The following is an 18,055-nucleotide window of genomic DNA, read 5'->3' as shown; positions in this document are numbered from 1 at the left end:
AGTTGTCTCAATTACAGGTCGGGTCATTCCGAGGAATGTGAAATTGAAAGTATTAATTAGTACGAGGTTTTGGAAGACGGTAGAAATCAGTAAACATGTACATGATGGACATCAACAGGTTGAGAGAACGTAGACGAATATATGCTTGCAATACGTGGTTTAACAACTGAAATAAACAGTGAATATTGAAATGTAACGTTGAAACACAAATATGATAACATATTTAGTTACAGTTACCCTTATATAAACTTGATAAGTAAAACACGCATACAAAGTTATGATTCTCCGTTGATAGAGCAACTAATCATAATTATTTGAGACAAGTAAACCAAAGATAACAACAGTCTCTCAACCAGTAGACATGTCTAGAAGGGCGGTTCTCTTAACAGCCGAAAAAAGTTTTTCCAAAGAAATGTTGATTTACACATATATATTGGCATGCATGTTTTACCAAGTGATATTTAGTAAAGTAAACTAATGACACGCTACCTAATCAATCCCCCGCCACGAGTGGTGGGGGTTATAGAAATGGTCTTCGTCCGTCCTTCCGTCCGTCCTTCCGTCTGTCCGTAACACTTTCGTGTCCGCTCCATATCTCCTAAACCTCCTTTTTTGAATTTGGATTTTCTTGAAACTTGGTCAAATGATCACCTCATCAAGACGATGTGCAGAACTTATGAGTCAGCCTTGTCGGCTCAAGGTCAGGGTCCCAACTTGGGGTCAAATGTTTTAGCCTTCCATTTCGTGTCCGCTCTATACCTCCTAAACCCCTTGAAGGAATTTATAAAACTTTGGTCAAATGATCACCTATCCAAGACGATGTGCAGAACTCATGAGTCAGCTCAAGGTCAAGGTCACAACTCAGGTCCAAATGTTTTAGCCTTCCATTTCATGCCCGCTCTATATTACGGAATTTTATAAAATTTGGGTCAAATGATTAACGCATCAAGACAATGTGTAGAACTTATGAGTCAGCCCTGCCGGTTCAAGGTCAAGGTCACAACTTTGGGTCAAAGGTTTGAACCTTCCATTTTGTGTCCACTCAGCATCTCCTAAACCCATTGAAGGAGTTTCATCAAACTTGGGTCAATTGATCACCTCATTAAGAACTCATGAGTCAACCATGTCAACATAAGGTCAAGGTCAAAACTCAAGGTCAAAGGTTTGAGCTCTGTATCTCCTAAACTAGGGGTTCAACTAGGATTTTCATGAAACTTGGGTCAGTTGATCACCTCATCAAGATGATGTCCAGATTTCTCATTAGTCATAACATGTAGCATGTACAATATTTCTGAACCTCATAGAAAATCAGCTGTTAGGCTTTTATAGGGCATCCAAGATTATATAAATGTTCTTGATAGTCCTTTTAACCTTGATCAGAGTAAATTGTCAAAATTTTGCATGACAGAAATACTATACTCACTTTGTTGTTTTTGTTGTTATCTCTGTCAAATATTTATATATGTCAGTAAAACTCATACTTAACAACTAAAGATAAGATATTTCAAACAAAACATAACAACAATAACAACTGGACTTCAGTTCATTGAGCCATTACAGTTACAATAAGGTTATGCAAATGTGAATGACAAATCAGAAAATTAACGCAAAAACGCTATGTGCAGCCAACCTTACACTCATCAAGGGCTAGAATATGCCTGATACACTTGGGGTCAGGAAACACAAAGGCTAGCAAATATTTTGTGATATTTTAACACATATTGCACATAGGTGACGATCATAAACGATTTTGTTTACAATTTTAAGCGTGTTTAAACAACAACATTTTCACCACCTTTGCTCCTAATCAATGCTACAAAATATACGATACCCCTTGGCAGGGGCTGAGGGTAGGGGGTAGAGGGGGTCTTTACCCCAAGTGTCTGTGGAATACTCCCTTTATTCTGACTGCTGTTGCTATTCTGCAAATAGGAATTATCAGATCATCAGATCTGTTTAGAAAAATATGCACGAATTCCGCAGGGGAAATTTTTCCCAACTTTAGCTTACTATTGATCCGTGAAAGAACGAGTGTATATTTCTTGAAGAGAAGCTAATAATCGATTTGTTGTGTATTCATTGTAATATGAAACGCGTTTTGTGTGTTTGGGTGAGTAACACTGAAAATCTATCTTTGTTTAACACCACATCATCCTATAATGAAGTATCATAAGTGATAAGAAATTGTATCTTGATATTGAAAATACTAACGTATATAGTCAGTTACATTTGCTTTAAAATGAATACATCATGATTTGAACGTCATCAATTCAATGCTTTCAAAGAATATAGCAGTCAAGTAACGTTTGATTTCAAGGTGACAGTTTTTTTGTTTCGTTTTCAAAACATGTAAAATTCTTAAATGTTGCATTGCATTTTAATACAAAGGTATACAGTAAACAAAAACATTGGAACATAGTCCTACTTCTTGAGTGTATTATTTATAATTGCAAATGTTTAGTGCTAGTTATGCTAGACTTAAAAACTTTTACATACTTATTATGTCTTGGCCGTTTTTGTAAATTGTCAAAGGCGTTGTTATGTGCCGATGTGCCAATAAATGAAATGATTATTGAAAGTACAAGTTGAGTTGCTGAACACACAAGCAATATGGGGTTCTCGAACCTAAGAATTTGACAAAAAATACCCTTTACAGTATAATACTGGTAAATATCTGAAGGCTGTCTTAGAACTGGTGACTTTTTTACAGAAACAAAATACATCAAAAACACTTGAAATCGTTTTTAATTGTGGTATATTTAATGGTTTCAACATCCGCTGTTTGCAAATAAAGGGCAGTTTAAACTGGTGATATAATCATGAATGTATGAGTCAGTCTAAATACGTTTGTTGATCTTGTTGTTCTAATGCTATCTATATTATGTTTACTATGTTGTGTATATACTTTTACTTTAACAACTTTATCAATAAATGCTATTATTAAAGGTCTTAGTGTTAATACGATATTTTGTCTTAATATAGAGCGTTGGTTATTATTATTATTAGTAGTATCATTATTATTACTAGATTATCATCATTAATTATGTATGAATAATTATACATAATAGTTTTTTTACATTTTCGCGTATGTTTGATACCAAATGTGTATTACATTACTACAATTAGAATGCCTTATTACGATCATTCCAACCCATGCATTATTATCTCTGCATGCATTATTAAGGACTTGAATAATAAATAATAAATTCAAATTCTGTGAAACATTCAAAACTGATCCACATAAGCATATGTATATTACTTTGTGTTTAATTAACAAGAATTTCTGTGAGGTCCCTTAAACAACAAGTTTGGATAATTTATGGCCACATCTTTCTGACTGAATGTCTTGCCTGAATAATGTCACACGAAATGACTCAGACCAAGACAATGTAATGAAAATTCTAACAACCGAGGACCAAAATTTCAGGCACCCTTAAGTAAACTTAAAATGCAAAAATAGCTATACTTCTTCCGTGCACTTTACCAATACAATAATTTAGAAAGATTATAACAATATTTCTGTCGTGCCAAAATAGACCCATTCAATGAAGAATAATATTTCCGCCATACAATATGGACTAGCAAAAATTCTGCTGTGTACAATACACATACCACAGTTTAATAATAATTCTGCCGTGCACAATACACGTACATTTATTAAGCAGTATTTCTGCCCTACAATATGAACAGACAAGAACAATAGTTTTTTCCCTGAACTATACCCTGACCGTATATAATTTAGCAATATTTCTGTCATACAATATGTCACGGACAAATGTCTCCCTTGGACAATGCACGGACCTTCTGGTGGCCAAAATGGTTTATACGGCGCCGTTTGCCTTCAGCCTTTGTCTAAATTTGATCAGTTCCCCAGTTCCTCCTAGGCAAGATGTCACACCAAATGTTAACACACTCAGGAAAAGTTGCTGCCATATACTTTAGATCTTTTGATATTAAATTGAAAATCTGACATAAAGAAAACCGGCCAATGCCATTGCCACCCAGATGAACCATAAAGATGCTAGGTTTTTTTTGAAATGCCAATTTTAAATAAAGACCACGACATTCCCCTTATCCCCTCGCTTTTTTATCAAGTTTCAGATTTGGCTTGCCGGTCCTCACAGCATGGACACCAGCCCAATGTACAATAGAATCACTGCACAACCAGATATCTGTGTTTTCCTCCGAATCCGGAGCATCCGGTAAATCAATGCGTTGCCTCTTTGCTGTTGTGGGATTCTTCTCCTTTCTGCGGACGCCTTTACCACGGCCAGGCATTTTAAATGTGCAAGATGAATTTCAATAAGTCTCGATAAATTTTGTGTCTATTTCACCAGCTGATCAATCAATAAATGCGAAGAACCGAAAGGACTCCGAATGATGTTATGAAGTCACTTAAAAAATATAAAATATACAGTCGTAACCGAACGATTCCGAATAAACAATTCAGTCTGTGTTACTTCCCTTGAGTTACAGCTAATTTATTTACGACTCATACAGGAGTCTGTTAAAATGACATCTACATGAAAACCAAAATAATTCTTGCCTAAATAAGCACGATTTTATTTTTATTACAGAAATAATCGGTATTATTTAACAGTTCTTTAATGACCGGGCTTTACAAGAATCACCCGCCCGGAGACATTGCCAGGGTTATTAAAGCTTTTCTTCCTCTACACATGAGTTTTTACGACGCCGCTACTTATGTCAGCACGTCAGATGATTATATTGCAAAGCAGCTTCCGACTGGGTAAATGTGTAGTAGGCCTATGTGTAGGAAAACCAATGAGATGTTAGCTGACTTGATTAAGATGCGTTTTTTTCAAATATTGGAAGATTTATCGGAATCATGCAAATGAAAGCTTTCTGTGTCTACACACAATGCACGGTTTCGAGCCAGCAGGGGTTTGTGACATTAACCATTTCTTTCACGCAGGCAACTAACAAAGCTTCGACTTACATGATCGCTTTGAAAGATGCTTGATTTATATTGAAACCCTAGTACATATAGAACCGCAGAGTGTTGCCGGATTACAAAACTCCAACAATCGAATTTTCACCAAACCTTCTTAATTATGTAAACTTTCTCAAGTCCGAAGTTATCAGCGGGGAAGTGCAGGTTCTGTTTTAAATAATACTTAAAGTATATGTTCAGCGTAACATCAACATACTTAAAAATATTTCTTTTATTAATATGGCACCATAATTTTTAAATTTCAAAAACAAAGAACTCTATCGAAGTAAATAATTAGTAAGAATAAGATGACAAAATTAAAGGTATATTAGATCTAAACTTATGTATCTGATAACATGAGCAATTACAACAAATATTGTTCGAGGAATAACTTTACGTGATGTTTATAGACCGTTAGGGACTCATAGGTCTATTAACACCATGCAGACCTATTCCGAGAATGATAACTGGCTACTTTCTCCATTGTTTAAATAGTCTAGTTTGTTTCTGGTTTGTGAAACGTTCGTTGTATAAATAATTCTAATATGCTTGTGTCCTGTTAAAACACGTTTAAGCTAAAATGACGTCACGTTAACGTGCGATGATGTAAATGTATTGTTGCGCCCAAGAAAGAGCGCTGCTATATTTTATCTACTGTTTTAGATTAAGGGCATATTAGAATCGAAATAATGTATAGCAACATCGTGTTTTACCGAAATTAATACAATCAAAATCAATTATACGTCGCCAGAAGTATTCACTCGGGCTACGCCCTCTTGCAATTATTCCGCGGACGTATAACCTTTTCCCGTGTATTACAAACGTTAAACACGGGTTTTCTATATATTATTTTTTAAATAAATGAAGGATAACCATCACGTAATAAAGTTTGCTGGATACCATGCACTGTAACAAAATGCCAAACTTGCTACGCACTTGTAAATATGCTCGTCGGCAATAAGGTCATCTCATTTATCCTGCATAAATATCCCGTGCATTGGGATGATGATTATAGTCTCTTTTTCTGAGATCAGCAATTTATGTCTTTTCAATTGTCAAATCAAATCACTGTATAGTATCAGTAGTATTAGAATTACCGAAGCGAGCTCAATCTGACCCCCCTGACCTATAACCCCTCGGTCCAAACTAACCAATGCCGGCCAATTTAAAATACTTTAAAAACCACAGGTTTTAAACCCAGTTAAAAGTTTTAAATACATATGATATAGATGAGTTTACAAAATAAAATATATTGTTTGAAAGAAAGAAGATTTACTGATAATATAAACCCCCATTATGTTATAACAAAAAATGGGAGAAAAATGATAAAAGCTACCTGTTCATCTTGTGGAAAGATGAAATCAAAGTTTGTTAAAAGTACAGGGGGTAATTTAGATATTCACAAAGCAATGTTACCTTTATTACCTAAGAAAGGTTTAACACTTCCAGGATATAATTATTGTGGGCCAGGAAATCCCCTAGATAATGGACCCCCTGTCAATGAACTGGATGCAGTATGTATGGACCATGATTTTTGCTATGACAGTGATGTAAAAAAGGGTACATGTGATAAACAAATGCTTTCCAATTTAAATAAAACTAAATCAAAAACATTTGGAGAAAAGATTGCAAAACATTTAGTTGTAAAACCTATAATTAAAACGAAATACAAACTTGGGTTGGGACAAAAATCAAAAAACGGGAAAAGGGGGTAGAGTATACCCCCGAAATAAATTGGAGCGATGAATTAGCAGAAGAATTACACAAACCAATTAAAAGAAAATTTAGGAAACGAAGAGTGATAGTTAATGATATTGATGATACTTGGTCAGCTGATTTAGTTGACATGCAAGCTTTTTCAAAATATAATAAAGGAGTAAAATACTTGTTAACCGTTATTGATATATTTAGTAAATATGCTTGGGTTATTCCATTAAAGAATAAAACTGGAGAATCTGTTACTGAAGCATTTGAAAAAATAATTTTTGGAGCTTCAGCTCCTGATGAGCTTCATGCTCAGCCAAAAGATAGAATTCAGGGACAAAAGTCCCCGAAGACTGCAAGGATTCCACAAAATTTATGGGTAGATGAAGGAAAAGAATTTTATAATAAAAAGTTTGAATCATTTTTGAATAAAAATAAAATTAATATGTATCATACATTTAATGAAGGAAAGGCTGTAGTAATAGAAAGATTTAATAGAAGTTTAAAAAGAATAATGTGGAAATATTTTACAGCAAATAATACTTATACTTATTTAGATAATTTGCAGGATATGGTTGATAAATATAACAAAACAAAACATTCTAGTATAAAAATGACACCAATTGAAGCTAGTAAAAACTTAAATAAAGGTACTGTTTACTTTAATTTATATGGTGATTTAAAGGTACCAAAGAGCAAAGCAAAATTTAAAATTGGTGATCGAGTTCGCTTAAGCAAACTTAAAGACATTTTGAAAAGGATATACACCAAACTGGACAGAGGAAATATTTATAATTTATAAAATTAATAATACAAATCCAGAACATACACTATTAAAGATTTAAATGATGAAATAATTCAGGTTCATTTTATGAACAAGAACTTTTACCTACTACACAAGAAGTTTTAGAATAGAAAAAGTTATTAGACGAGACTATAAGAAAAAACAAGCTTTAGTAAAATGGAAGGTTACAATGAAAAATTTAATAGTTGGGTACCATTTAGCGATCTTGAACAAATTTAATTTAGAAAATATATTATATAAATGAGCAATAAAAATCTAATTTCTAATAATAATGGAATAGAAACAATAGATCAATTAATTATTCACTTAACTAAACTAGCTGCTGCTTACAGAAAAAGTTATAAATTTTGTGGGAGAGTAAGTACCGGATTATATATTACAGCAGGTGTCTTTGGTTGTTCAGCTGCATTAGCACTTGTTCCAGCTATTCCTATATTTGTAGCAGTTGCTGGTGCTGTTCCATCAGTAATTACCATATTTACTAACAGACTAAAACTTGACGACAAGAAATTTATTTTAAAAACACATCATCACAAAATAAAACAACTTATAACAAAAGCACATATCGGAAAAGTAATAAAGAAGAAGAGAAAAAAGTTATTCAGGATATTTTTACAATACTATTAGAAATGCAGAAAGAAAAAAATTATTCAACACCTCTTGAAATGCACATGAAGAATTTAAAACTTAACGGATATAAAAGTAAAAAAGAAGAAGAGCTGTATTAAATTTTACGTGTGTTTTTTTAAAGATTTTTTTCTATAAGATATTATATATAGATGGTTAATAGAAAGGTAGATAGAATGATTATGTCAAAATTATCTAGCACTTTAGGAGAAATAATGAATCCAGACAAAAATTCATATAAGAAAGTTCTTAAAAGAAGAAATGTTATTAATCAAAACTTGATCAAATAGTTAGCGATGATATATAAAATCATGTTATTGATAAATTACAAAATGTTATAGATCCTTATCTTCGTAAAAGAACTTTATTTGAATGGGACTGTGGTTGTCTATTAACTGAAAGAAGAAAATGATGAAAGATTATGTGATTGTCCAGACCAAATAATTATCGAAACAATCCTAAAAAAGTTATTGTAACCGACTGTGATACTAATGAAGAAAAAATATATAGAAGCACTTACAAAGCATCTAAAGAATTTGGTATTTAATGCTGGATTAATAAAAATGTGTTGTGAAGGGACAAACCGAGTAAAAATGTGGAATATCAAAAGTTAATGAAAAAAGATATAAGTTTAAATATTTTATTTCTTCTTAAAGATAATTTAAAACTTTATTTATTTTATTATTTTTTTAATTATTTTTTTAATTATTTTTTTAATTATTTTTTGCTTGAAGATTTTTTTTCTAAATATAATATATAGATGGAAATCGAGAGATCTACAAAAACAATATTATAAGAAATTTGAAATTAAAATTACATATAGACAAGATCCAAAGAATCAATTATATTTAACTATAAACGACTCTTATGAAATACTTAAATCTGAACTTAAAACTTTAAAGTATAAAAATAAACGTTGTTTTAAAAATAACTTTTGCAAAAATGGATAAAACTGATACAATATATAAATCAGCTTATTTTCAATCAAAGGCTTTAGAAATTATTAACACAAATGAAATAAAAAAAACTTTACATCAAACTTTTGATGAAATAATAAATAGAATTGGTAATTGGATTTCTGAAGGAAGTGGCTGGAGAATAGAGTCAGTTGATGCTCATTATATAAATAGATATAAGTATAATCCATTGGCTGCTTCAAGTTATTTAGAATTACCAAAACCATTACAAAATTCAATGAAAGGATTAATAAATATAAAGAATGATGATAACGAATGTTTTAGATGGTGTCATTTAGCTTATAAATTTCCTGTAACAAAAAATTCTGAAAGAGTTTCAAATTATAAAAAACATATAAACGATCTTGATTATACTGGAATTAAATTTCCTGTTACATTAAATCAAATACCTAAAATAGAAGTTTTAAATGAAATATCATTTAATATATTTGGATATGAAGAAAATAGTATTTATCCATTGTACATATCAAAATATCAATACGAAGAACACTGTGACATGTTGCTAATTACTAATGATAAAATAAATGATAAAATAACTGATGATGATTGTAAGAGGGTTAAAGCCACTGTAGTCCAACATTATGTTTGGATAAAAGACTTTAATAGATTAATGACTAACAAAACCAAAGACCAACATAGAAAAATATTTTTGAAAAGTTGCTTACAACTTTTTTACTCAAGAAAGAATATTAAATGAACATATTCCAATTGTTTAGCTTTTAAATGGTATCCAAGGCGTAAAATGCCAAAAGAGGGAAGAAAAGTACAATTTAAAAATTATCATAAAGGTTTAGCAGTACCTTTTGTAATTTATGTGATTTTGAATCAATAACTAAAAAAGTTTTAACTGTTTTACCATCAACTGAATCTTCATTTACTGAACCATATCAAAATCATATAGATTGTGGTTACGGCTATAAAGTTGTTTGTTGCTATGACGATAAATATATAAACCAACCCAGATTTATAGAGGTCCTAATGCAGTTTATAAGTTTATTGAAAAAATGCTTGAGGAAGAGGAATATTGTAAAGAATTTTAGTGTTAACTTTAACAAAGAACTAAGAATGTCTAAAAAGATGAAAGTGAATTTAAAAAACAAAAGTTTTGTCTTTATCTGTGAAAAAGAATATATAGAAGGTGAAGTGCCAGTCCGGGATCATTGTCATATAACAGGAAAATTCAGAGGAAGTGCCCCACTCAGAATTTTAATATAATTTTAAACTAACACACAAAATTCCTGTTATTTTCATAATTTAAGAGGTTATGACGGTCATTTTATTATGCAAAAAATAGGAAAATTTAAAAAGAAATTAATGTTATTCCTAAAATTTTGGAAAGATATATGGCATTTATGATTTCTGACTTGGTCTTTATTGATTCTTTCCCAATTTATGTCTCAATCATTGGATAACCTAGTAAAAATATTCCAGAATTTTAAATACTTATCTCAAGAATTTGATAAAAATATAGAATTATTAAAGACAAAAGGTGTTTATCCATTTTGATTACATGGATTCATTTAAAAAATTCAAAGAAACAGAATTACCTCTAAAGAAGAGTTTTATTCATTTTAAATGAACTAATATATTGACAACGAATATGAACATGCTAAAAAATCTGGAAAAAATTTAAAATTAAAACAATGGGAGAATACTGATCTATTTTTTAAAAACTGACGTATTACTTTTAGCTGATGTATTCGAAAATTTTAAAAAAACTATGTTTAGAGTACTACAAATTAGATCCTTGTCATTATTTTAGTAGTCCTGGGTTAGCTTGGGATGCAATGTTAAAAATGACTGGAATTAAGTTAGATTTAATAACTGATATTGATATGTATCTTTTATTGAAAAGGGACTGAGAGGAGGAATAAGTTATATTTCAAACAGATACAGTAAAGCAAACAATAAATATATGAAAGATTATAATTCAAAAGAAGGAAGCAAATACATTATGTACCTTGACGCCAATAACCTTTACGGTTGGGCTATGTGTCACCTTTCCCCTCTGGAAACTTTAAATTTATACCCGAAAAACAATTTAAGAAATTTTAATTGCAAAAGGTAAAACTAACTTTATAGTTGAATGTGATCTTAAAATATCCAAAAAAATTTTACATAAACCCACAATATTATCCTTTAGCTCCTGAAAAAAATTAAAATACCAGATCAATGGCTTCTGATTATAGTAAAAATATTAAAACAGAATTTGAAATAGGAAAAAGTAATGTAAAAAAATTAGTTCCAACTTTAATGAAAAAAACAAAATTATGTAGTTCATTATAAAAATCTTGAACTATATACACAATTAGGGTTAAAAAGTAAACAAAAATAACTAAATATTAACTTTTGACGAAAGTCCTTGGTTAAAAAAGTATATTTTTTTAATACTAAAAAAAGATTCTAAAGCAAAAAATTCATTTGAAAAGGACTTTTTTAAGTTAATGAACAACTCTGTATTCGGTAAGACGATGGAGAATTTACGTAAGAGGGTTAAATATAAATTAACACATGTGAAAATATTTTATTAAAATACATAGCCACACCTTCATTTGTTAGTTCAACGATGTTTAACTCTAACCTTTTTGGTATTCATAGAATAAAAGAAAGTTTGTTATTAAACAGACCTTGTTATGTTGGAATGTGTATTCTAGATTTATCAAAATATTTAATGTTGATTTTCATTATAATTGCTTTAAGGAAAAGTACGAGAGGGAATTGTAAATTATTGTTTATGACACTGATTCATTATGTTATGAAATAAAAACCAAAGATGCGTTATAAAGACTTTTATAAGGACAAAGATTTATTTGATAATAGTGATTACGATAACAACTCAAATTTTATTTCGATAATAATAAAAAAGTAATTGGAAAATTTTAAAAATGAAGCTGCCGCATTCCCATTGTTGAATTTGTCGGATTAAGAAGTAAAATGTATTCAATTTTATTAGAAAATTCATGTGAGCATAAAGCTCAGATTAACATTAAAAAATGTAAAGGAATTAAAAAACTTGTTGTTAAGAAAAATAGTTCATAAAAATTAAAAAAGATACTTTGTTTTATTCAACCCCAAAGTAATCACACCTTTAAAATTATACGTTCTGATAAGCATATTTTTTCCAGTTATGTTATAAATAAAAAAATCTTTATCATGTTATGATGATAAAAGATTATTCTTGATTTAAAGGTATTTATACTTAGCTTATTCTTAAATTAAAATTTAAATTTTTATTAAATTATAGAACCATAAATTGTTAATGAATATTAATAACGTTTAAAGAATTAATATAAAATAACATCATTTATTTTTAATTCATTTTCATAATTAATAGAAATAGATTTTATTTTTTCTATTATTTTTTACATGATAACTTTTAAGAATTACATTTTCTTTATTTTTTAGTTGTAATTTAGCTTCTCCTTTATCTAATTTAATTGCATCAAACAAGAATAATTAAGATGCAATTAAAATTAATTCTTACATTATTACCTTTTTGAACTAAACCAGGACTAGCATTTACAGTTTTTTCCCTTTTAAATAATCCACCCTCAGTATCTTGGGTAATAACATGTTAAAAACAATGGAGGTTTTCTTTTAATTTGTGTCGCGTCCATCTTTCTATTTTATTTCTTTTTCATTTATATTATTGAATATTCCCATTATTTAATTATTCAGTTAAATAAATGTCCTTATTAGTTAAAATAATTTATAATAGTTTGTTCATTTACTCTTTGATTTTTTAATTTTTAGTATTTTATCAATAAATCATTTCAACGGTACTTTATCTGTAACATTTTTTAAAGAAAAATAAACAATAATATCCGCAAAGTGTACTTGTTTGTCTTGATATTGAACATTGTTGTATTTTACATTTGGTTATATTGGGAATTTCTTCTTTTTGGGGGAGGAAAATCCAAATGGATCGAAGTATATATTATTAAGGTAAACAAACCCAATGTGTTCCAGGACCAACAGAGTCATCCAAATTTATAATTCCCACATTCAACCTTTTCTTTTAATTTTTTAAAAAATTATTTCTACAAATACACCCCTAAAGTTTTTAATTTTTATTGTTTTTCCCATTGTTCAATTTCAAAGTTAGAAATAGGTTTGTTTATAAATTTTATTTTTTTTTTACTATAGGAAATTTGTCTGTAAGGTCTCCGTTGTGAATCAATTTTGTAGTCCTTTTCCACTTCAAAGATGTAATCAAAGGTATTCCTAGGGCTAGCAGCCAACATACCTAAAAAGCCACCGTCTTGTTTTTGTTTTTGTGTTAATTTAATCACTCCAGATCTACTAATTGCTTTCTTTGATTAGGTGTAAGATATGGTGATATTTATATTTCTCTTTCATTAGCTACTGAAATCATACCATTTCCAAGTATTTTACTAACACCAGTAAATGGCCAAGTCCGACAAAGCGCCAATGCCTAGAGGGGCTAATATTTTTGGAGCTATTTTTGCTGCCATTGGAAGAATTGTTTTTCCCCTAACAAACCCCAAAGCTCCAAAAAAATCCCCCCATTTTGACCTTGACGGTTTTGGGCCCTTTTTGAAATTGAATTTCTAACCCCTTCTTATTTGAAAACGTTTTTTTTAATTTGTTTTAATTTGTGTTTTTTTTAAATTAGTAAAGGAATTTTTCCACGTAATTTTTTCAGGTTTTAATCAAAAAAAAATTTTTGGGTTTATGGAGTTTTTTTGGGTTGTGGGCTCGGGCTAAATTTTTTTTTTTGCCATCGAAAAGGTTTTTAACTTTATTTCAATAAAATTTTTGTTTAAATTTATAAAACTTTATATTTATTTTAAATTTATATTTTTTTTTTTTAAACAATAACAATTTAAAATTTAAAAACAATAACAATTTTAAATTTCCCAATTTGTATTTATTTCAATTTTTCCCTCATATAATAAAATTTCAAAAACAAAATTTATTACTGCTGGTGGGTTTTTTTAAATTTTTAGCTGTTAAGGGTAATATGTTAAAGGGGTCATTTTGTTATTTCCCTTTTTATATTCCAAAAGGTTAAAATGAAAAAAACCAAATAAACAAATTAAATTTTGGGATCTATTTGGGCGGGCCCTTCCAGTAGTTTTGTTTTTTTGGGTTTAAATAAAAAAAAATTAATTACACCCATCTTATTTTTTGATAATTGTGTATTCTTTTTCTGGAAAAAAAACCCCTTTTCCCAACTTCAAGAGGGAAAAAGGGGGCTAAAAAGGGGAATTTTTCTTTTGTGCATTAATTTTAAATGTATCAAAATAAATGGGGATTATTTTCTTTAAAATGACTTTTGTCGGGTCGTTGAAAATAAACAAATACTTGTTGTGGTTTTTTTAAACAGCTGTTATTCTAAAGGTTATATTATTTTGTTGTGTATCAGTTGATTGCGTCATCATTTCCTAAGGTATGAACCATCTTGCTTTTTTAAATCTTTCAGTAGTAATTAGATCAAACCCAAATTCATTAAAATTAAACGTGGAACCCATAGAATTAATTTTGTTACAATTACCCTACCTGGATCAGCAGCATTAGCTCTAAAAATTAATTCATCATCATCTGTCAGCTGCAGTGTTATTTGAATTTGACTTGGAGGTAAAATATTAGTTTCTAAACCCTGAAAAAATGAATAATTATTTAATGGAATTTTAGCATTTACCTCATTACCACCTTGGATTAATACCTTTCTAATAGCAAAACCACTATTATATGCAGCTTCGGTTTTTCTGAGTTCAGTGCCAGCGCCAGTATCTAAATAAATAAACTCATTTGTTCCAGTTGATTTTGCATAATCCTCAGATAGTTCAACCAAACTCTTTACATTTATTACTTTGTATAAATTATTACAATCATAAACAATTTTTCCATTTTGTTTAACCACTAACTGATCAATTAATGAAGCTGCATTATTAATTAGAGCAATTTGATCTCCATCACCGTAATTATTACCATTAGCAAGCTTATTTACTTTAAAACTTACTTCAAAATAACCATTAAACCAATCAAAATATGAGCTTCTATCATTAATTGTAAAGTGATATCCGTTTTTTTGTTTGCTTAACATTATTTCCCAGGACAGATATTAAAGCTGTATCTAATTGAATAGGAGTTAGTTCGTATCTTTCGCAATATTCTTTTGTTCTAAACATGTATATATTATATATTATTTTATTTTTTATTTTAGTTTTTATTAAAATTAAAACTTTATTTTTTATAAATTAATCTGTTAATACGTTTTTGTTGAGCTGAAGTTCCAGCACGAGCTAAAGTCCCAGATCCTGACAATATTCTATTTATTCTCATATGAATATCCTCCTCATTATCATTATTTTTATTATTATTTTTACTGTTATTCTTTTCTTGTAATTCCTTAGCAATTAAATTACCAACTGCTGGAGCAGGTTTCTTTTTAAGTTTTTCAACAATTTTAGCTGCAGCTAAATTTCCAACTTCTGTTCCAACCTTTTTTGTTCCACTTTCAAGTGCTGCTTTTCCTGCTGTTTCCAAAGCTTTTTTTCAGCTGTGCTAATTGAAGATGCAACTCCGCTTGAAAGCAATTTCGTTAAAGTGTCAAAGATACCTGTCCCGTGTATGATTTCTTCTCCTGTGTGAGCATCAACATAAATAAATATTCCTTTATTTTTTGTCATAAACTTTCTGTACATTATATAAAACTAAAATTTAATTAAATTTCTTTTAAAAATTAGTGTAAAACTTGTTTCAACCTCATTAAAATTAATTATTCTACCAAATACATCTGTAATATATATTCTAATTGAATTTATAATATATTTATTAATTTCAGAATATCCAACCCTTTGTGGTTCTTTTGTAAATGGATAAGCTCTTGTTAAATCTGCAGTACTTAAAGCATAAATAATGTCACTGAATTACCATCAACAAGTGAATTATCAATAAAATCACAATGAATATAATTGTATCCACAGAGTTAGTTTATATTTGGTGTTTTAGTTCCCCATTCAGTTTTGTCTATTTTTTTTTTCTCAAATCCAAGCAATGTATGAAAATTTGATATTTCAAATCCAACTTAAAATTATCTGTAATTGAAATCAAAATCTTAAAACTACTTAAATCAAATTCCAAACTTATTGGAGCAATTTCTGATTTATCAAATTCATAATCACCATTACTTATTAATGTTTCCCTAATATAATTATTAATATCTGTGTAACTGTAAGAACCATTTGTAAATATAATATCTTTCCAATCCTTACCATTATGATAACGAATTCTTTTATTGTCATATTCATCACTAATATTATGCCAAGAGTAGGTCATAGTGTTAATTACTATCCAAACCAACAACATAAGTTTTATTTTTATCTAAAATTAAAGAACGACTAAATCTGATTGTAAAATCACTCGGAGTATTTTTATCATCTTTAACTGTTTCAGAACTTAATACTATTTTTTGTTCCATTTATATAATTATCAAACATATCTTTTTAATTAAAAACTAAAGTTTTAAAACTTTAATAAAAGTGTAAATTCAAGAAAAATAATTTTTATATAACTTTTCATGTTGTTCTGGTAATAGTGAATTCATTTTTAATAGTTCATCAATTATTCTAATACCTTCATTTTTTAGTTCTTCATTATTATTTCCAGCATTAATTGAACCACAAATTAACTCCAAGTCATTAACCAATTCTTTTGGATTACATGGACAAATGTCATAACCTTGTCCCCTAATTACTTTTTTAAATTTCATAGATCTTTTATTGATAGGTAATCCTGATTTTTCTGTTAATTCTTTAAATATTTTTCTTGAATGAATTGAATGTTTTTTATTATTGTTATATCTTTTATTAATCAAATCAATTAAATCATCATCTACTTTAGTGTTAATTACTTCTTTTCCAGTTATTCTATCCTTAGCAATTAATTTATTTTGACCATAAAGTTTATTTAAGTTAATAATTAAATTACCATATTGCCCATTTGGTGAAACTTTATATGGGTTATGATATCTTATTCCTTTTCCATCTTGTCCATATGTAGAAGCCATACCATGAATATGATTTAACCGGTCTTTGTACTTTATGAGTTGATCTTGATCATGTTTTAATTCTTTTGCTTCTTTTTGTTTATTTGGATCTTTTGAATTTGATTTGCCAGTTATTAAACCATTTAATTTTCTAATATCTCCAGTAACCTTATCTATTGTAGCTTTAAGATCGTCTTTACTTATTTTATCTGGATTAGATTCATCTGCAGTAAAAAAGTCAAACATTTCAGACGGTTTGTAATATTTATATCCTTCTAAAACATCATTATCCAGAAAAGCATCTAAATCTACTGTAGGTATTTCCTTTGCTTTCGGTCTTGCTCCTAATTCTTCAGTGTCTTCAAACTCATAATCTCCATCATCCAAACCCATATGATCTTTCGGCGGTAATAATCGTGTTGGTTCTCGGAATAGTTCTTCCAAACCCATAGTATCTTCCGGCGGTAATAATCGTATTGGTTCTTGGAATGGCTGTGGTAATGGTTGTAATGGTTGTTGTAGTTTCGGAGGTGGTGATTCTTCCATTAACTCTGCCACCCTTTTTAGATTTTCTATTTCATATATCTTATCAGCAAAACATTTTGGAAGTAACGCTAATTGTTGTTTTATTCCAGGTAATGCTTTTAACTGACTTGATAATTGTTCTTTTTGACTTTCTATTTTTTCAGTAATTGGTTTATAAATTTCAGTATACATATCCCGATTTGTAGCTTTTCTTATTTTTTCTCTCATTATTTCTTCTCTAAGATCTCTCATCTTTTGCCCAACTATTTTTTTTCTTATTATCATTTCATTAAGTTTTGATTGCATTTATATAATAATGTAAGATAATGTAAAATAATGTAAAATAATGTAGATAATGTAGATATTGTAAAATAATGTAATATTATATAAATGGAAATTCCAAATTATGATACAAAAAGTGATAATCCAATAACTTTAAACAATTTTAT

At 29.2% G+C, this 18,055-nt stretch overlaps 1 protein-coding gene across 1 annotated transcript in view; it reads left to right on the top strand.

Annotated features, from left to right (window-relative positions):
- Positions 1 to 41, top strand: part of LOC128554726 (uncharacterized) — a 34,618-nt gene extending 34,577 nt beyond the window's left edge. Inside the window, exon 12 of the mRNA XM_053536039.1 lies at positions 18 to 41. Coding sequence (XP_053392014.1) covers positions 18 to 41 — 24 coding nt within the window. The remainder of the gene's footprint in view (positions 1 to 17) is intronic.
- The last annotated feature ends 18,014 nt before the right edge of the window (positions 42 to 18,055 follow it).

Source organism: Mercenaria mercenaria, unplaced genomic scaffold, assembly GCF_021730395.1.
Source record: "Mercenaria mercenaria strain notata unplaced genomic scaffold, MADL_Memer_1 contig_687, whole genome shotgun sequence".
NCBI lineage: Eukaryota > Metazoa > Mollusca > Bivalvia > Venerida > Veneridae > Mercenaria > Mercenaria mercenaria.
The sequence above is the reverse complement of the archived record's forward strand: the minus strand, read 5'-3'. Positions and strand labels throughout refer to the sequence as shown.